Source organism: Sturnus vulgaris, chromosome 18, assembly GCF_052056855.1.
Source record: "Sturnus vulgaris isolate bStuVul1 chromosome 18, bStuVul1.hap1, whole genome shotgun sequence".
NCBI lineage: Eukaryota > Metazoa > Chordata > Aves > Passeriformes > Sturnidae > Sturnus > Sturnus vulgaris.
In genome coordinates, this window is record NC_142260.1 from 4,076,216 (window position 1) to 4,096,201 (window position 19,986).

The following is a 19,986-nucleotide window of genomic DNA, read 5'->3' on the forward strand; positions in this document are numbered from 1 at the left end:
TGGGGACACCAGAACTGCAGCGGCCTTGGTGGCTGCGTGGCTGCTGCTCCGGCCACAGGGCACAGGAGCTCTTCCCCTGATCCCACCAATCCCAGAGTTGGGTATCTAGTTCCAGTTCCTGCCCCGCATTCCCAAGCAATGGCTGATGTACCCATGATGGAAGTGCCTGTGCCACAGTGAGGTCCCAACCATAGGAGTGAGTCACTGAACAGTTTCGGTTTTAATAGACAAAAAGGGAAATTCACACAGTAATCAAAGAAAATCCCTACACAGGAGCTGTTTTCTTGCAGCATTGGAGAGGGAGTGGTGAACTCTGTGGGAAGCGTCACCCCACCCTGGGGACATGGCCCCGCCACACTGCCGCACACATGTCCCCAGGGCTGGGGCAGGACCAGGGAATCCTCATGGCGCCGTCTCCAGGAATCTGCTGCCGACATCATCATAGTCCGTGTGCCCCGGGGATTGTTCCGAGAGTTCCATGGTGGCTCCTGGAGCTCTTGGAGGGGAGGAGATCCCACCTTGGGGACAACACAGAAAGGTGCCTGAGGGGACAGTCAGCTCCATGTCCCCACGGTCAGACCCCAGCTGGGCTCTGGCCACAGCACCCATGGATTTGCTGCTGGATCCCTGCCCGCCCCCACAGCCAAATCCTTCCATGGAGTGGCTCTGCAGAGGGCACAGGGCAGCTGTGAGGCCTCTTACCTGTGGGGAGAACACAAATCCACCTCTCTTGTGCTCTGGGTTTGGACATGTCCCCAGTGCTGGGAGAAGGAGGTTCCTGTAGCACAGCCAAGACATCATCGTAGCCATCCGGGATTCCTTGCTCAGGCCGGGCTGGGGGGTCTGAGAAAGGCAGAGGAGTCCATGGCAGTGACCAGCAGCCCTGGCAGGGCTCTGGCTGTGCCATCCCCTCTGGCCTTCCCACCGTGGATGTGCTGATGACCCTTGGTTCCAGCAGGGAAAGGCAATGCTTCACTGCACACAAACACAGGGAGGACTTGTCCCCTCAGCTCCCCATCCCGGCTGTGTCCCCTCTCCCCTGCTCTCCCCGCTGGATTCCTGCCCTGTGGCTCTACCTGGGGCTGCCTCTGTGTCACTCCCCTCCACGCTGTCCCCACTGGAATACGGCAGCTTCTTGACTGATCCCTCAGACAGGGAACCTGCAGGGGACAAACAGGGACATAGGGGTGGCCTCAAGTGGCACCAGAGGTGACAGAACCTCACACCACACATCTTGGCAGCCCTGGGACTGAGGAACCACGGGGGCCCATTGCTGGGAGCTAGTGCCGAACAACTAAGAACCAATGCTGCTGTGAGGCCGTCAGTCAGAGCCTTCACTCTTCACAGAGTTGGGGCGCATCAGCTGCACCCACCTGGGCCACTGGGCACCTTCTGGTACTCTGGTATGGCCGTGTAGTCCAGCTCCTCATAGACAGCGTTGGAGATGGCATCCGCAGCTCTGCCACGGCCTGGAACCACACACAATACCTACCTGGGGCCTGGGCACTGTCAGTGGCACCAAGATCACCCTGCCCACCTTCTGAGCTGTTCCACACAGCAGGAGCCTCTCGATCCCTAAAAACGGGTCTGTCCCATCCCCACCCACCAGGACCCACCTCGGTGCCAGACACGGGCACGGCACAGCAGCACGGCCAGGGCACCCAGGGCCAGGAACAGCAGCGTCCCCAGCACCACGCACAGCACAGTTGGCACAGACACCGTCCCCACGGCCACTGCCGGGGTGATTCTGTTGGGGACATCTGTGGGGACACAGCCAGGGGGTGAGGAGAGGGGAATCTCAGCCAGTCCAGGGTAAAGGATGCAGGCACGAGCAGACCTACCTGAGTTGGTGGCACTGTCCGGATATGGGGTAGTGTTTGTCTCAGTGGTGCCGTCGCTGGCCCCCTCACAATCCACTTGGGCGTGCTCGCCGTTGCCGCAGCTCTGCAGGTGCCAGGGTGCCGAGGGGCACCCCGAGAGTGAGCGGGCCCCGTCCTCGCAGCCCACCCACGCCAGCCAGGCCCGGGACGGCTGCTGGGCGGGGACGGCCGACAGCCAGCCCCGCTCCCCGCAGCCCAGCTGGCGGCACACGGCGGCGGCCGTGCCGGTGCTGGTGCCGTTGGAGCACACGCGGCCCCACGTGCCGTTATAGGACACCTCCAGGTACCCACGGCAGCGCCCACGGCCGCCTGCCAGCCGCACGGAGATGTGCTCTGCAAGGGGGACACGGGCGTCACGGCACGGCCACGAACCCGCCGGGGCCTCTGCTGGACCCTGATCTGGGGCTGCCCGCCACTGACCTGAGCACACGGCCCCGGCCCCAAGGCCGAGCCCGCACTCGCGCCCTTCCGAGCGCCCGCATTCCCAGAGAGACTCCTCGGTCCCGGAGCACTCGGCCATGTACGGCCACAGCGGCCCCGTGCCGGGCCCGAAGAGCGCCGATCTCGGCGCCTCCAGGGCCGTGCCACAGCCCAGCTCACGGCACACAACGGCAGCGTCCTGCAGGTCCCAGCCTTCCTGGCACACGCTGCTCCAGCTGCCACCGGAATAGACCTCCACTCGCCCGGCACAGCGCTCTGAGCTCCCCACCAGCCTCACCCGCCGGCTGCCTGTGGGCACAGAAGGACCGGGCTGCAGTAGCTGCTTCGAGCACTGGCAGTTCTGGCACATCTCGGGACACCCACTTGAGCAGACGACAACCATCTCCTCAAGGCTGCTGTTTGGTGCCGGGCCCTGCCCTGAGACATCCTCCACCTCCGCCAGCTTGTCATCCATCTCCTCAGTGCTGCTGATCAGTGCAGAGCCCGCGCCCGAAATGTTGTCCATCTCTTCAGTCATGATGTCCGCCTCGCTGGAGCTGCTGCTCAACACAGCGGCCGTTCCCGAGGCGGTGTAAACTTCCTTGGGAGTGCCACAGCTCAGCACCCCGCATACCATGTGCACATCCCATTTCTCCCACTGCTCCAGAGGCACTCGGCGCCAGGCCGGGCTGGTGATGGTTTCCTCCAGCCGCCCATCGCAAAAGCTCTGACCGTCCACCAGCCGCAGGGAAGGGGTGAAATCAAAACCTGCAAAACCACCAGCAGAGGCGTGGGGCTGCAGCACGCACCGCAATTCACACCAAAATAACCCCGTCTCTTTTGAACCCAATCCTTTGTGGGTCTCAAAAGCTCTGAAGGCTCCTCCTGCAGGTGCCCTACACACCTGAGCAGTTGACAGCAGCGGCGTTTCCGGGGTCACAGGGAGGTTTTCCGAGCACGGCCACGGGACACTCGCCCGGGTGCCGCTCGCTGCCGGTGCAGCCGAAGGTGTCCGGCCGCAGCGGCCCCTCCCCGCTGCCGAAGGAGCCTCCCGGGAGCACGGCCAGGGCGCGGCCGCAGCCCAGGTGGCGGCACAGCACGTGCGCATCGGGCAAGTCCCACTCGGCGGCGCACACGGACCCCCACGTCCCCCTCACTGCCATCTCCACTCGCCCGGAGCATCTCGAGCTGCTGTTCTCCAGGCGGAAGCCCGTGTAGGCTGTGGCAGGAAGGGCGGTGAGGCCGTGGATGCTGCACGGAGCCCAACAGTCCCCGCTGTCCCCGGCACTTACGGGAGCAGATGATGCTGGCACGGCCGCTGCAGCCCTGGCTCTGGGCCGGACGCCGGGCACAGGCACTGAGCAGGGGCTCGCTGCCATTGCACTGGAAGCCCCCGTCCCAGAGCCAATCCGATGCCGCCCCAAACCGGCCACTGCCTCCCATGGCGAGCGCCTCACCGCAGCCCAGCTCCCTGCACACCACCTGGGCCACCTTCATGTCAACCTGATCCTCACACACGCCAACCCAGGCCCGGCCCTGCCGCACCTCCAACTGCCCGGCACATTCTCTGTCACCTCCGACCAGCCGGGAAAATCCTGCAGGAGCAGCACAGGCTCAGTGTCAAGGGATGAAGTGCATGAAATGCCACATCCCCCCCAAGCCCGGCTCCTACCTTCGCACACAACGGCAGTGTCGTAGCCATGGACGTTACCCTTATAAGGTCCCCAGCCACGGATGTCGCATTCCCAGAGAGTGGCCTCGTTCCCTTTGCAGTCCACCAAGACCACACTGACGGGCCCGTCCCCTACGCTGAAGCGCTCGCGGGCGTAGAAGGCACCGGCAGCTGAGCCACAGCCCAGATGCTGGCAAACCACCTCGGCGTCCTCCATGTCCCAGTTGGGGTCGGCCACCGAGCCCCACTGTCCCTGTAGCTTCACCTCCACCCTTCCAGCACATGGACTGCCACCGCCTACCAGTCTCATCTCCACGGCATCTGTATCAGGCCAGGGGCAGGGCTCAGTCCTGTCCGGGATGCCCCAGAAAATGGTGACTGTCCCAGCATTGGCAGCGTATCCCCTCACCTGTGCAGGTCACCCCCGCATCCCACTCGTGGCCGCAGATGTGCCATCCCCATCCGAAGTGCCGACACTCCACGAGCGAATTCTCGGTGCCGTTGCAGAAGAAGGGCTGCAGCCAGATCCGCCCGGTGCCCTGCCCGAACAGGGCGTACGAGAACGACCTGGCCACCCGGCCACAGCCCAGCTGCCGGCACACCACGCTGGCCCAATGGGCGTTCCAGTCGTATTCGAAGATGCACACGGAGCCCCACTCACCGTCGTGCTTCACCTCCACTCGGCCGGCACAGCGATCGCCGCCGTCCACCAGACGCAGCTCCCCGGAGCCTGCGGCACGGAGGCTGCTGAGCCGGGCCCGGCACCGCCGCGGGCCCCGATCCCAGCGCCCGCCACTCACCCGCACACAGCCGCAGGCACACCAGCAGCCCCAGCGCCACCAGCGGCCCCATGCCAGCGACCCCGAGCCAGCGCAGCCAGGGCACGTCTCGCCAGCGCCCGAGCCAATGCAGGCAGCAGCAGCAGCAGCAGCCGGGCAGCCTTTATCAGGTGCCTCATCTGCGGGCTCAGGGGCCGCGGCCTCCAATAACCTGCTCCGTGCCCAAATATGAGCCTCGGCTCCGCTTCTGGCGTCACACACCTCCTCACAGTGGGCTGCCACCAGGATGTGCTGGGGGGAGGCAGCCCCCCCACGACACCTGTGCTGGGGGGGCCCTTCCTGTAACCCCGCTTTCCACCAGCTCTGCTGCTGCTGCAGCCTGCCAAGAGCCACCCTGATGGGGACAGGCTTCACCCCACAGATCTAGATAGAGCATCCGTGGCACCACCTGTAGCTCATGCACCTGCACAGCTGCCAGCCCCCATGCTCGGGGCGCTCCCCTCCCGGGGTGCTCGCAGCCCCCGCGGGGGGTGGCAGCAGCCCCCGGCTCCGCGCGGGGCTGGCAGGTGCCGGCTCCCCGGGCCCTCGCGGCGGCGCTGGCACATGGCGCTGCTGCCGCAGCTCTGGCCCCGCGCTCGCCTCGCCGCCAGGGCAGGAAGGAGGCGGTTACCCCCCGGCGGCTCCCGGCCTCGCCGGCGACCGCACGCACCTCCCGCCACCTGCGCTGCCGCCGACAACGCCGCGCCTCCGCGCCGCCCCTGCCCCGCGGTGAAGCCACAGTGGGGGGGCACAGAGCCTATTTGATTTTTGGGGGACGCACCTGTGTAAACTGGGACCAAGCACCACCAAAGCTTGTACGACGGGGGGGCAGGAACTCCTTTGAAATCTCTGCTGTGTGGGGGGGTGAGGACTGTGCTGAGCAACGCCGCAGCAGTGTTGAGCAGTGAATGTGGTTGCAAAACAACGTGTTCTGTACGAGGTCACTCCTGCAGTATCGCAGTTACCTCCATTGTGTTACCAACCTTTCTGTGGGACTGCGAACTTGCCACCTGCCAGTGTCCTTGTATCACATCAGGATGGCTTGTGGACTGGGCTGAACCCTGGTAAACCCTGAGGTGTTCCCCTCAACTGTGTTGCACGGCCCTGCTGAGGCTGCCTATCTTTCCTTCCCGCACGGAGACCCGGCCGGGGCTAGCGGGAGGAGACGACCCGGCTGCGTTCTCTCCATGGCGGGCGGACACGCTCACAGTGGGTCTCGGAGACATTATCAACCTCTCATCCTACACCGCGGCCTTTCCATGTAGGTGGTAGAGTATCACAGAAGGTTGTCATTCCGGAATGCCTCCCGTGTCTCCTGGAATAGCACCCGAGAAGAGTGGGGGGATACGGGAAACCAGGGGAACCACGGAGGAACCGGGTGCGCGGCTGCCTCCCTGGCCACGCCCCCCTCCCAAGACCACGCCTCTTCCCCGGAGCCCCCGCCCCGCAGAGCCACCTCCGGACCGGCAGGAGGCGCCCCGCGCAGTTGTCTCTATTCGGAAAGCGCCGAGCGGGCGGCGGAGGCGGCCGAGCTAGGGCTGGCGGCGCGGGCGGAGCGGACGCGATGGCGCAGCAAGTCGAGCAGCTGCGGGCGGACGGCGTGGACAAGGAAGTGCTGCGGGAGGGCACCGGGCCGCTGCCAGACTTCCGCGACGGCACCAAGGTCAGGTCTGCGGGGGGACGGGCGGGGTGGGGGGATGTGGGAAGCAGAACGGAGCGAGGGAGGCGCGCATGCGCGCCCCTGCTCCTCCCCCCCCCCCCCCCTTGTGTGTCGCCATGGTGATGCCGTGGGCTCTTCCTGCCCGTTCAGGCCACTTTCCACTACCGGACGTTGCGGTGCGGCGATGAGGAGACGCCAGTGGACGATAGCAGGGCGCGGGGGAAACCCATGGAGCTCATCGCCGGGAAAAAGTTCAAGCTGCCGGTGTGGGAAGCAGCACTGCGAACCATGCGGCCCGGCGAGCGTGCGCGCTTCCGCTGCGACGCCAAGGTGGGCGGGACCGGGACCTACCGGGGGCGTGGCCTGTGCGGGTGGGCGGTGACTTCATGTTGTGGGCGCGGGTCACGGGCGGCCCGGTGCGCTCTAGCCGCGGTGTGCGAGCGTGGGGCATCCTGATCTTCCCCTCATCTCCCCAAATTCTCGCTCCCTTCTCTCCCGCAGCACGTGGTGCTTTACCCGCTAGTGTCCAAGAGCCTGCGGAACATCGCAGCAGGGAAGGACCCGCTGGAAGGGCAGCGGCACTGCTGCAGCATCGCCCAGATGCACGAGCACTACTCCCTGGGGTACCCCGACCTCGACGAGCTCCAGAAGAACCCCCAGCCCCTCATCTTCGACATCGAAGTGCTGAAGGTGAGGTGCCAGCATGGGGAGCTCAGGCATGGACACATGGTCCAAAAAACACACAGATGTGGGATGTGGTTTAGTAGTGGCCTTGGCAGTGCAGGCCTCAGTCCTAGAGCTCTTCTCCAACCTAAACAATTCCATGATCCTGTTCTCTGATTCCATGATGGGGTGCTGGCAGGTGGAGCCACCCGGCTCCTACCAGCAGGACCCATGGGCCATGACAGATGAGGAGAAGCTCCAGGCTGTGCCCCAGATCCACAAGGAAGGCAACGAGCTGTACCGGCAGGGGAAAGTGCCTGAGGCAGCTGCCAAATACTACGATGCCATTGCCTGTCTCAAGAACCTGCAGATGAAGGTGGGTCTCTCCAGATGAACACAGGCATTCCCAGGAATGCAGGGCTTGAGAGCTGCCCCTTATTCTCCCTGCTCTGTCTGCCACAGGAGCAGCCAGGCTCTCCGGACTGGATTGAGCTCGACCAGAAGATCACACCCCTGCTCTTAAACTACTGCCAGTGCAAGCTGCAGTGTGAGGAGTACTACGAAGTGCTGGATCACTGCTCCTCCATCCTCAACAAGTACGAGGGTAAGGAGCCACGAGCCATCCCAGGTGGCTGTGGTGGGCACCAGGAGACCCCCACGCTCTGCTGACCCTGGCTCTCTCTCCCCACAGACAATGTCAAGGCCTACTTCAAGCGGGGCAAGGCCCACGCAGCCGTGTGGAACGTGGCCGAGGCGCAGGCTGACTTCGCCAAAGTCCTGGCACTCGACCCCTCGCTGCGGCCCGTGGTCTCCAAGGAGCTGCGGAGTCTGGAAGCGCGGCTGCGGGAGAAGGACGCCGAAGACAAGATCCGCTTCAAGGGCATCTTCTCCCAGTAGAGTCCGCAGCAGCAAGGGAGAGCCCAGCGCTCTCAGGACAGGTTCTTTTAGATATTCCACATGTGGAATGGTCATGGATGTTTATTAATGTTTAATACAGATTTTACTTATTTGAAGTCAGTGGAAATGGCCCCGGAGCTTGCCACAGCCTGGGGACACAGCCAGGCACTTAGGTGGCAGCATAAAGCATTGCAGCACACGGCTGAAGCTCTTTGCTGGGCTCTAGACTCTGGTCGTTGTCACGCCGGGGATACGTGGGTGACAAGAGCCCTCTGCTCCTTGTCAACTTTTATCACTTATTTGATGTTTTTATACTTTATGGTGGCCATGGAGGGGCGGCGCTGAGCTTCAGCCCCAGCTCCAACCCATTCATGCCTGTTGTCCTCCGTGCCACGCCATGGTCACTTCTCCAGGCTGCTGCTATCATCCCAAACCAGTGTCTCCTCTTGTCATGTCAGTGTCGGGAATATTTTATATAGAATAACAGCTTGTTCCTGCTATGTCTGTAAACCTCTGATCATGCTATGCCGAGATAAACTTAAGTAAAACCAGTCATTACCCCTGGTCACTACAAAAATTTGCTGCTAGAGGTAAATGAAGGGAAACGGAGTTGGAGAGGGGGAAGGTATCAGCATCAGCACAACCCACACACCCCAGTCTCTTTTCCCTATCTTAAATTGCTTGTGACCCAACTGCTGTGCCCCACAGCCATCTCCTTGTGGGACATGGTGTCCCTGGAAGTTCCCCAGGGCTTTCCTAGTGGGTGGGAACCCTGGCTGCCACAGGCACAGAGCAGACTCCTGGGTGCTGGTGCCTTGTCATAACATCTCTTTATTCAACACCAAAACGAAAGGGGGGAACAGAGGAACCACTCTGAAACCCCAACCCAGCCCTGCCCTGTGACACCAGACGGAAATAAATAGGTGGGGAGGTGTCACTTGCTCTGGGGCACAGCCACAGCCCCCCAGTTCTGCACATGGATAATGACCCTGGGGTGCAGATCCCACTGGGCACTGCCTAACGGCCCCAAAGGACCAGAGGGGACGGGGCTGGGGGCAGCAGGGAGGACTCAGGGTGGCTTAGGCCTGACGGGATCACTCTGGTCCTCTAGGAGGCTCTGAGCCATCTCCCAGCACCCCCTGGTCTCAGGGGACCCAGCACCCTCATCTTCCTATGGCCTCGTGGCCCAGCACCAGCTCTGTCCCCAAGTATTCCTTGCTGGGAAATCAGGGATGTGGCAGAGGGGGGACATGGCTGTGCCATCCTCACTCCTCACCCTCCAGCTTGAGGCTGACGCTGCGGGGCTTGGTCCGGGACAAGCCAGGGGGTGCTGAGGGGGGCCCCCCATCTCGCTCTGCCTGGCTGGAGCCCCGGGAGCGCAGGAGCTGGCTCTGCTTCCGCAGGAAGTCGACACGTGCCGGGCAGCCATAGGTGCCTTTGCCCAGCACAGGTCGTGGAGGGCCCTTGGGGGAGTGAGCCAGGGCTGCGGCTTCCAGCTGGGCCAGATGGGCAACATAACCCTCGGAGAGGAACTGCAGGACACACAGACAATCTGAGCCCGTGGCCACAGCCGGCTGGTGGGGTCAGCCATCATCTCCTGCATCCCCAGTCTGTCCCCATCATATATATGCCACCACCATACCTGGCACTGGTTTTGGAACTTCTTGACGGCCCGTCCCACAATGTAGATGTGTGCTGGCGCGAGTCCCAGTGAGCTGTAGACGGAGACATCCTTGGTGGAGCCGTAGCCAGCGACTATGGAGATCTCTGCCTGCTCAGAGACAAGAGCATTAGGGCAGAGAACAACCTTTCCCACAGGGACAGCCACCCCTAGGGGCCGGGTCACCCTCATGTTAAGAGAGATGGCTGGGAGCTGCCGTGAGAAGCTTCCAGCTCTGCCATGGCAGTGCAGTCTATCCCCCAGCATGTCCACCGGGATGCAGAGGTGCACAGGATTCAGCACAGCCCACACTACATCACCCCACCGGTAGCCCTGTGTCCTAGTAGCATCCCCATCCCCACCTCAGTGCGCAGGCTCTGCAGGAAGGCGGCTTTCTGGCGCAGCGGGTCGTGGGTGAGCCCGTCACAGAAGGAGACGGCGCCGTGGGGGAAGTTGTGCTGGGAGAGCCAGGCCACCACACGGTGCTTCTGCATGTCAGGGCGTCCCGTCACATAGATGATCATGTACCCCGAGTCCTGCCAGTGCCTAGGAGGGGACATGGGTGGCGACAGTCCTGCTTATAGGAAGCCGGGATTTCCCAATGGAGCGTGTGTGGGTGCTGCCTCCAAAACCTCCTAGGGATTTTACCAAGGAGAAGGCACAGAGCTGTGGGGACAACATCCAAACTTGGAGAGGATTATTTTCCACAACAGGGCACCAGCATAGAGATGATGTGCTAGAGACCAGGGAGTGGTGGAATACCCTCCCCCTTGTCCCTGCTCTGACACCCCTCAACTGAGTTGTCCACCATGAAAGATGGAGAGACTGGCTCTCTGATTGAAGGGCACTCACCTTACAACGTCCACAGCCCCCGCCCGCACTTTGGGGTCACTGCCCATGATGGAGACGCTTGCAGTGAAGGAGCCATCGATGCTGAACACAACGGACTCGGTGCCACGGGCCACCACGGTCAGGTATGCCTCAGCATAGCTGTGGTCCCCTCTGCAAAGGCAGAGGTGGTGGCTTAGCATCAGCTCTGCTGCCAGGGCAACAGGTGTAGCTCTGCCAAAAAGGCTGGAGGAGAATCTGAGGCAACACCTCACCTGACCACCATGCGTACAGGGTAGATCCCAATGGCCAGAGCCTTCTCTGGAGGGATGGTGAAGGTCAGGCGCCCGCTGCCACTCGTCACCTCGGTGCCATAGTACAGCCACTTCCCCGATAGTGGCTGAGTCATGATGTAGATGTCCACCTGGGAGAGAGAAATGGGCTGGGCACCTGCTGAACCTGGCTGTCCCCACCTGCAATTCCTTACCCTAACCCTTCTCCTGCCATCCCACACAGGGTCCTGTTAACCACATCCTTCCCCTAGTGTGGGTGACACCAGCCCCATGCCTGGTCCTGGACACCCCACCCTGTTTGAGGTGTCTTGGTGGCCCCCTGAGCCCAGCAATACCTTCTCTCCAGTCAGTGTCACCACATCCAGGGGTCCGTACATGAAGCGCCCACTGAGGACCTGCGCTTTGCCCTCGCACACGATCACATCACAGGCGCGGTGGTTGGCTGTCACGTTCTGTGGGCACACAGGGCATTCAGCAGGTCCTGGGGGAGCTCCTGAGGTGCCACTGGGACACCACTGGGTTGTGGAATTGTTCTGGGACACACATCCCAGGATGCCCCGGGTGGCTCCCATTGGCCACATACCCGGATCTTCACTTGGGTGCGCTTGCGCTGCCACTTCTCCCGAGGGATGGCGGGGCTGTAGATGGAGCTCTCCTCACTCTCCGCAGGCTGTGGCCCCTCTTTCTCCATCACCTGCCAACAGCACGGTGCCAGTTCAGTCTCCGCCAGCCCTGGCGTGCCACTCACCCCACCGTGCCTACCATACCTGGCGCAGGATGAAGGCCACCACGTCAGAGGATTCCCAGTAGCTGGCATGGAAGAGGTGGGGCAGGGTGATGGTGGGGAAAGCAGTCAGGGCATCAGGGCAATACAGAGAGTAGTCGATGCGCTTCGGGCCCCACCAGCGTTCCAGGACTGCAGGGAGAGCTGGAATGAAGCCTTTTCCAGACCCCATCCCCTGTTGTGCAGCCTAAGGTGCCCGCATGGGATGGGGTGGGTGGTGAGGACACTTACTCTTGACAACCTCGCTGGTGCTGGCGGGAGTGGGGGGCTCTGCCAGCTCATTGCCCTTCCAGAAACCCCCAAAGCTGCCAGTGGGGGTAGGGGGAGCAGCCACATCCACTTTGGGCAGGAACAGGGCAGAGTGTGTCTGCAGGGCCTCCGCTGAAGAGAGAGCTGGGTGAGCATACCCAGGGCACCCAGGGACACCCACCACCCCAGGACACCCCTCCATTAGAGCCCCAGAGCAGTGGGAAGGGTTTGCACATCCCTTCCCCCCACCCAGCCAGGATGTGGGTGCTCTGGGTACCCTGATGTGGCCCCAGGGTGCCTGGCACCAGCCTGGTGGGAACCTGCTCACCCAGCAAAGATGAGGTGCCATCACCCAAGGGGTACTTCTGGTATCGGGGAACGCTGAGCGGGGGCACAGCGTGGAAGGCCTTGGCCAGGAGGGGCTCCAGGCGGGAGGCGCAGGGATCAGCAGCGTGGAAGAGGTTGTAGATCTGCTCACAGGCAGGACGCAGCTGTGCCACTGCAGCACAGAGCAAGGTCAGCAGCGCCCATGAGGGCTGGGGGGAACCAGGAGCAAAACACCCAGGAGGGGTAAAGCAGCAAGAGGAAAGGCTGGAGAGGGAAATTTCGGGCACCAGGGATAGGCTGAGGCTGGCACAGAGCAGGGGCACTCAGCCACCCACCAACAACCACACAGCCAAGGCTGGGCATGTGAGGGGCTCAAACCCAAGCAGAGCTCTCTGGGGTGGTCTTGGGGAGCTCAGGCTTGTTGGGTGAGCATGACTCAGGGACTTGAGCCCTGCAGGTAGGGTCAGGGGCTGGCATGGCAGCAGGCAGGGATCCTCACCATCCAGAGCAGGCATGACTGTCTTGCGCAGCGCGAGCACCAGCCCCAGTGGGGAACCGAAGAGGAAGAAGCCGGATACCTTGAATTCGAGGCGGGTGCTGGCACCCTCTGCCCCATCCAGCGCCACAGCGCTGCTCCGGGGTGCCTCTGTCTCCAGTGGGGCCTCACTGGCCTGCAGGCTGGGACAGCAGAGACAGTGGGCATGAGGAGGGATGGTAACACCACACTCCCACCATCCTGAAGGCAAAGCTGTGCCTGGCATGGCCCCGTTATCCTAGAGGAGCTGCAGCAAGATTGCCCTGGGGCAGGTAGCCTCTGTGAAATGCTCCTTCTCAGCCTGGAGCAGATGGGAATTGCACCTTTTCCATAAAGCACAAGGTAGCCAACCATCCCCTTTGAGCTCACCTGCACGTGGAGCTCTGCTGCTGGCTGTCCCCCTGTGTCCCTGGGGGCTCAGGGCTGGGTTGGCCCAATACTGGTGCTCCTTCTGTCCCATCAGCCAGCGGGTCTGGGCCACCACACTGCTCTGGGGAGATAGGCTCTGTGCTCTGCAGGGAGAAGCAGCAGACACCCAGACCCCATGTAGCCCCCAGTGCAGCCCCAAACTCTCCCCAAGTGGTGTTGGGATGCAAGGCACTCACCAGGCTGCCACGGCGGCTGCTGCTCCGGCTTCCCCCTGAGCTCACCCGGCTCTGGCACAGCGCATCAAATCCTAGGATGCCGCCCACGCAGTCCCCCAGCAGCACCACCTGCAGAGACCACAGATCCATGTGGAGGGTGACACCCCCAAACTCGCCACGCAGGGTCACAGCTGGACCCCAGAGCCAAGCTTCCCCCCAAATTCCACCTCACCTGGCCGCAGAAGCCAGTGCCCTCTCCGGAGTGCAGGAAGGCTGTGTAGGCCTGGTTGGCACGGGTGATGACGGTGCCTAGGGCGTGCTGGTATGTGCTTGAGGAGGTGGCAAGTAGTGGGAGCGCTGCCAGTGGGATGTGGTCCTGGCTGCTGGACAGACTGTCCCTGTCATGGCTGTAGGGGCTGAGCCTGAGGAGGACACGGTGAGGGATGAACGACACTGTCCTGATGGCCTCACCCCACTGCATGGTACTGGTTCACCCCAGGATGCCACACCAGGAGTAATCCCGATCCCGTTTCCTCCCACCACAGGATATTTGCTCACTCTGGATGCTGTATCCACAGTTATCTCCATCCCATCCAATTCTATGCCATTCCATGCTTCCCTGATGTCCCCACGCTTCCTCAACCCAGGATGCTGCACGAAGAGTTATCCCCATCCTATCCCTCCCATCTCACCCCACTGTCCTCATTCCACAACAAAACAGCTGTATGTCCTGGGATACCACACCAGGAATTACATGTATCACATCCTATCTCATCACACAACACTTGCTTGCCCCAAGATGCTGTACCGGGAGTTAATCCCCATCCCCTCCCCAGTCCTTAATGTTCAGAAGTGAAGTCCCCTCTCCAAGGATACCAGCTCCCTGGTCCCCTGCTTTTCCAGTGGGAATCCATACTTGGAGACAAGGGCGTAGGCCGCAGCACAGATGGGCGGGCAGGGCACCAGGCGCAGGGCCACATGTCCCAGTGCCTCGGGAAAGTGGACACGGGTGACAGCATCAAAGGTGGCTGCCAGTGTCTGCACATCCGCCTGCTTGGAGCCCGGCTCGCCTGCTCCCTGATCCAGGATGTTCCCACTGTGGAGGATGAGGAAGAGCGCGTGGATCCGGCACATCTGCTCCGTGCTATCTGCCGTGCTGCCCTGCAGGAAGGACAGCAGTCAAGTTGGGGGACACGGCAGGAAGGTACAAGCCCGAGGAAGGGGACACGCACCTCAGGGAAGCTGGATGTTCCCAATCCTTCACCATCCCCCTTGGTGGCGCTGGCTCCATCCCCTGTGAGCACACAGCCCTGGTGAGGCAGCTGGGGTCTCCAGGTGGGAATCAGGCCCCTCCCAGGACACCCACCCCAGGATTTGGGGCCAGAGTTCCCCCAGCACTCACCCAGTGCCTCGTCCAGCTCCACTGGCCGCTCAAGCGTGTCCAAGAAGTCGTTGGAGCTCCATTTGGTCATCTCCTTGGTGAAGACCTCATCGCTGTCAGACAGATCCTCTGCAGAGGCAGGAGGGAAGCATGGGGTTAGGGGACATCCCTGTGCCTGCCCATCCTCAGATGCCCTTGCCCCCACCCAGCCTATTCTGAGATGGTGCCAGTACCGTGGGCATCGAAAAATTCCTCTTCAGAGCTGTTCTCTGAGTCCCGGGCAATGTTCTGCATCCGCCACTCCGACAGGCTCTGAGGAGACACGCCCCCTGCCACCCACGGTGGGGTCAGCACTCACAGCCCCCTGTAGAGAGACTTTCCCCGCTCCTGCTCCCCCTTGGCCCTGGACTCAGACCAGAGGCAGATCTGGGGCCATTCCTATGTCACCCAGAATCCCTCCTTGGGAGATCCGTGAACATCCCTGGGCTGCCCAGGGCCCCTTCAAGAAACCTGGAACACCCAGATCCCCAGCCCAGAAGACACAAGACAGGCAAAACAGTCCCCTGACACATCTCCTACGGAAAGCCTCAGCATCCAGGGCATAACCACAGCAGACCTGGTCTCTCACCTCCATGCTGGGAAGAATAGGAAGACCGGGAAGAGGTGGACCACTGCTTGGCAAAGGTATCATCGGAGGGGGTATCAGTCCCTGCCTGCAGCTCGGCCTCCTCCTGCCCGCCAGGACCATCTGGCTCTGGCTGCCCCTCGGGGCTGATCCCGGCCGTGGGTGGCTCCTCGCCCTCGCCACACTTGGCCATCTTCTGTGCCAGCATTCTCGCCGTCTCCTCCTCCAGCTGCCGGATATCCTCCATCGTCAGGTCTGTCCACTCATCCTGCCAGCACCAGGCTTGGCGGTGAGCACGCAGCATCACCTTCCTCAAACCTGGGGGGAGAAGGGGGGAAGTGAGCCCAGTGTGATCCCACAGCTGCCCAAATGACCCTCCAGCAACCTACGGGCCCGAACTCACCCACATCGTGGATGAACTGCTCGATCTTGGACTGCATCCCCCAGTATCGGAACTCCACCTTGCAGAGCTTGTAGGCGCACATGAGGGGTCCGCCGGCCGCTGCTGCCTCCAGCCAGTCATCCCCCAGCGGCCCCCGGCCCGTCTTGGATGAGTGGTAGAGTTTGGGATCCTCCTCGGGCTTGTATTCCCCGGGGGAGATGGGATCACGCACAATGTCAATGGTGTCTGTAGGGGGGAACGGCGCTTGTCACCCCGCAGCGCTTGGCAAGGGGGCACAGGTAGGAAAACAAGGAAAAAGGGACAAAAATCAGGTCAAATTATTCCCATGAGCCATGCACCCAACACAGCTGGCAGCAAACACTCTCTGTCCTAGAATTCTAAAATCTTGGAGTTCTGGAATCATAGAATCTTGGAAGGGTTTTGGTTGGAAGGGACCTTATGGATCATCTCATTCCACCCCCTGCCATGGCCCCTGACAACTTTCACTATCCCACATTGCTCCAAGCCCATCTAACCTGGCCTTGGACACTTCTGGGGATGAAGCCTTCACAACTTCTCTGGGCAATCTGTGTTAGGGCCTCACCACCCTCACAGGGAAGAATTTCCTAATAGAACATATAAAATCCTACAGCAGGAACATCACAAACACCCTTGGTGCAGCCAAGCCATCCCCATCCTCGCGTGGGATCCCAATCCAGCACCACAGGCAGCAGCACAGGGAAGGAGGGGCTGGGAGCTTGCAGAGAGCCAGGGCTGGCACACAGATCTGGCAGCTGCAGAGTGATCCCAGCCACCCTGGGGGACATGGGGGCTGAGGACAGGGAAAGTGCATGGGGTAGCTCGGCACAGCTCCCGGCTCCACCCACAAAAGGCACGAGGGACCCCCAAAAAGGGGGCACAGCAAAACCACCACATGGCACAGGAGCCTCAGGAGAGCCGGGGGGAGGGCAGTGAGCCCCATCCCCAAACAAAGGCGACCTCTCCCAAAATGAAGATGACCTCCCAAGACCAGAGAGAGGCTGCTGAATGACAGCCAGAAAAACACTATCCAACAGTTGTTCGGGCTCAATTCAGCATAAAATCTCCGAGAATTTGGCTTTTCCAGCCCTGTCTCCAGAGATATCCCAGGGCACCCCACTGGCTCCCAGTACAGTCCTGCAGCACTATCCCCATTCCCAGCCTGTGCCAAGCCTTCCATTTATTTGCCCCCCTTGATGTCCCCAAGGTGCTGTCAGCCTCTATTCCTCAAGCTTGGGCTGAAAAAAGGAGGGAAAAAAAAACTAGAGATGCCCTGAATCACAAAAATGATGCAATACACAGCATGATGCCAAGCATCTTGGATAACAGCAGCAAAGAGCTAGGATAGGACCTGCTGTCCCCAAGCAGCTCCTGGCAGTGTCATTTCCATCACAGTCCAACTCCCTTTGCTTTTGCCACTGGGGGAAAGCTGCCAAGGAAGCAGTTATCCCTGCGGATCACCCAGATCATGTTTTTCCATCGCCCTTTGAAACGTGAGAGGGGTTTAAATCTGTCAGTGCTACAGGACACCAGGGCAGAGAAAATCCCAGCAGGATCCACACGGGCTGGTCCACTTCAACCATCCTCCCTGTGGAAGGCAGCAGCCACTGGAGATGCTGAGTGCCCTGTGGAATGCCCACGGGACAGGCACTAGAGTGGAAAACCAGGCAGTGGGGACAGGGCCATGCCCTGATGCCGTCTGCTTAGCCCTGGTTGCTTCCCGGGGGCAGTAGGGGCAGAATTCCTGCCCCCAGGTCTGAGCCATCGGTATCCCAGCCGGACATCCCCAGTGCCGCAAGAGCCGGGGAGAGAAATAGGTCAGATGAATCATTTCCTCCAAGTGCCTATTTTAGGCCTCCATTTTAAGAGGCAGCACGTCACACTCCACACTCTGGTGCCTGAACTGACCATGTCCACACCACTAGGAACGGGAACTCAGCAGAGAGGGAAGAATCCCACCCTGAGCTCCCAGTTCTGCCCACCAGTTTCCCCAGAAAGGAGCCAGAGAGCGATCTGGAGCAAAGCCCTGGGGAGAGGGGAAGCAGGGCAGAGAGTAGGAAAATGGGGACATGCTTTTCCAGCTCTCCCTGCTCCAGCTGATCCAAAACACCCCACAGGACCCAGGTGTGGGGTCCCCATGTACACCAGGAGAGAAGGCAAATCCATGCCAGAACAAGGCTAGGACACCGAAGGAGAGGGGAGCAGGCTGGCACTAGGGAGGAGAAGCTGCAAACAGAACTAGAGGCAAGGGAAGAGACAGAGGACAAAACTGCCCCTGAAAATATCTTTAACGTGGAACTTAATTCAGTAGTGCTGAGAGGGCGCAAGCAGGCAGCTCGGAGCCGGGAGCCAGGGGTAGGGAGCCCAGGCTCCAGGGAGCTATTCCTTTCCAGCATCCTTGAAACATGAGGACCAACAAGGAGAGTGAAGTTGACCCCTAAGGCCCCATCACAACCACACACCCATCCTGAAGCACTACATGGGAATCCCAACAGCCACAGCATCCTGCCCAGCTCCCCCAGCCAGCTATACCCACCCAAAATCCTCTGCCTCTTCTCCACTGCACTCAGGTTGAAGATGTTGGTCTGCTGCCCCGCATCCGGGCGGTAGTACGTCTCGATCTCAATGGAAAACTTCTCCACAAAGGGACACGTGTACCTGGAGGGGCACAGGACTGAGCCGGGGCATGGCCAGTCCTGCAGCCCATCCCGCTGCCTCCCAGCTCCCACCTGGTGCGTGTGTAGGGATAAGCATTCCAGGACTCCTCCTCCACTTGGAGCGCAGCTTTGGGGAGCAGCGCCCTGAACCAGCTGGGGATGTGGGAGCCGACGTGATAGATCTTGTGGGTGTATTGGCCACTGCCGCCGGGGCCATCGCTGTAGGGACGGTTGGCCAGGATCTCCACGCCACTGCCCTCGCCACTCGACTCCTCCCGGCTCTTCTTCTGCACAGAGAAGATGGTTCAGTGTGGCCCCTCTAAGCCCCAAGACCCCCACGGGCACCCAGGATCCCCATACACTCCCGTCCCCATGTGCTGGTATCCCCCCCCGCCCCACACCTGCTCACAGGACCCCCTGCTTGGCTCGGTGGTCCCAAACCCACCTGAAGCCTCAGTGACACCCCTGGCAACCTGCCAATCCCTTGGAATCAGCCTCCCTTGGGATCCTCCCTGTGCCCTTCCAGGCTCCATGCTCAGCCCTATAGCTCCCCAGTTCCCCACACTCAGCCCCACAGCCTCTTACACCCTCCAGCACCCCATGATTAACCTCAAAGCCCCCTGTGCACCCCCAGGCTCAGCCCCTGCACCCTTCATGCTTCCCCATAGCCTTCTACGCTCCCCAGGCTACAACCTCCAGCTTCTCTCAGCCCCCTGCACCCCTTCAGTGATAGTCCCCGGATCCCTGCACCCCTCCAGCCCCCCATACCCAGCCCCACAGCCCTGTGCACTCCCTCAGTGCCCCACATCCCTCAGGCTCAGCCCATAAACCCCAGACTCGTGCAGACCCCAGGCTCATCCTCCAGACCCCTACAAGCCCCAAGCTCCCCCCACTCAGCCCTGCATCCCCACCTGGATCATGTACAGCTGGGCCACCTGGTACTCCTCCAGGCTCATGGGCAGCAGGATGTGGTACTCCTTGATCAGCATGGCGGCGGCGGGGGCCAGGGGGGACAGCTCCTGAGGGGGCTTCCGTTACACCGGACCGGGCTGGCTTCGGGACAGCTCAGGCCGGTTCGGCACCCCTTCCGAAGCGCTCGGGGTGCACTGAGCTCAGCCCGGTACCGCTCGATCCGGGTTTGGACCGTCTCGGAGACGCTCCGGCCCCGGGTTCGGCTGAGTCCGGTACCGTTCGGCTCAGGGTTCGGTTCGGTCCGGTACCGCTCGGCTGCGCTCGGTCCCGGGTTCGACCCGCCTCGGCAAAATGCTCGGCTGAGTCCGGTACCGCCCGGCACCGCTCTGCCCCAGGTTCGGCCCGGCTCGGAAAAGCTCGGCCCCGGGTTCGGCGGAGTCCGGTACCGCTCGGCTCCCGGTTCGGTTCAGTCTGATATCGCTCGACCCCCCTCGGTCCCGGGTTCGGCCCAGCTCGGTCTCACGTTCGGCTCAGTCCGGTACCGCTCGGCCCCCCTCGGCCCCGGGTTCGGCCCGGCTCGGCCCCGCTCGGCTCGGCTCCGTTGCCATGGCAACGCGGCCCCCTCCACTCCCCCCCGCCCGCCCGCCCGCCCGGTCCCCGCCACCCCCCGGCCCCACCGAACCTGCGCCGCTCCGCACCGGCCCCTCGGATCGTGACATC

General features: G+C 61.8%; 3 protein-coding genes across 6 annotated transcripts; 1 reads left to right on the forward strand and 2 right to left on the reverse strand.

The window, feature by feature from the left end:
* Window positions 1-210: 210 nt before the first annotated feature.
* Window positions 211-5,725, reverse strand: LOC148221703 (scavenger receptor cysteine-rich type 1 protein M130-like; the record flags this gene model as incomplete). Its single annotated transcript, XM_088175733.1, has 13 exons — window positions 211-488; window positions 703-843; window positions 1,077-1,160; window positions 1,374-1,469; window positions 1,617-1,760; window positions 1,842-2,213; window positions 2,301-2,609; window positions 2,685-3,068; window positions 3,205-3,519; window positions 3,593-3,895; window positions 3,973-4,293; window positions 4,382-4,702; window positions 5,572-5,725. Coding segments are annotated over 13 exons (3,030 nt in total), but the record flags the coding sequence as incomplete, so codon positions are not given.
* Window positions 5,726-6,241: 516 nt separating this feature from the next.
* AIP (AHR interacting HSP90 co-chaperone) lies at window positions 6,242-8,561 on the forward strand. Its single transcript, XM_014878888.2, has 6 exons — window positions 6,242-6,453; window positions 6,601-6,780; window positions 6,952-7,140; window positions 7,313-7,489; window positions 7,576-7,717; window positions 7,805-8,561. Exons 1-6 carry the CDS (start codon window positions 6,355-6,357, stop codon window positions 8,008-8,010), a joined length of 993 nt encoding a protein of 330 aa, XP_014734374.1. The 5' UTR covers window positions 6,242-6,354; the 3' UTR covers window positions 8,011-8,561.
* Window positions 8,562-8,821: 260 nt separating this feature from the next.
* Window positions 8,822-19,985, reverse strand: PITPNM1 (phosphatidylinositol transfer protein membrane associated 1). Of its 4 annotated transcripts, XM_088175446.1 has the most exons (24): window positions 19,949-19,985; window positions 19,266-19,373; window positions 18,427-18,641; window positions 18,234-18,355; window positions 15,680-15,904; window positions 15,280-15,594; window positions 14,885-14,980; window positions 14,673-14,780; window positions 14,503-14,564; window positions 14,187-14,431; window positions 13,503-13,692; window positions 13,292-13,399; window positions 13,056-13,198; window positions 12,651-12,829; window positions 12,153-12,323; window positions 11,807-11,956; window positions 11,559-11,707; window positions 11,375-11,485; window positions 11,127-11,243; window positions 10,774-10,922; window positions 10,523-10,672; window positions 10,033-10,216; window positions 9,653-9,781; window positions 8,822-9,542 (listed from the first exon to the last, which is right to left on the reverse strand). In XM_088175446.1, exons 2-24 carry the CDS (start codon window positions 19,341-19,343, stop codon window positions 9,276-9,278), a joined length of 3,663 nt encoding a protein of 1,220 aa, XP_088031572.1. In that variant the 5' UTR covers window positions 19,344-19,373; window positions 19,949-19,985; the 3' UTR covers window positions 8,822-9,275. The 4 variants fall into 4 exon arrangements, 2 of the variants coding, with proteins under 2 accessions (XP_088031572.1, XP_014734373.1); XR_015807497.1 differs by lacking the exon at window positions 19,949-19,985 and having other exon boundaries at window positions 10,033-10,305; window positions 19,266-19,803; XR_015807498.1 differs by lacking the exon at window positions 19,949-19,985 and having other exon boundaries at window positions 10,033-10,336; window positions 19,266-19,801.
* Between the last annotated feature and the right edge of the window lies 1 nt (window position 19,986).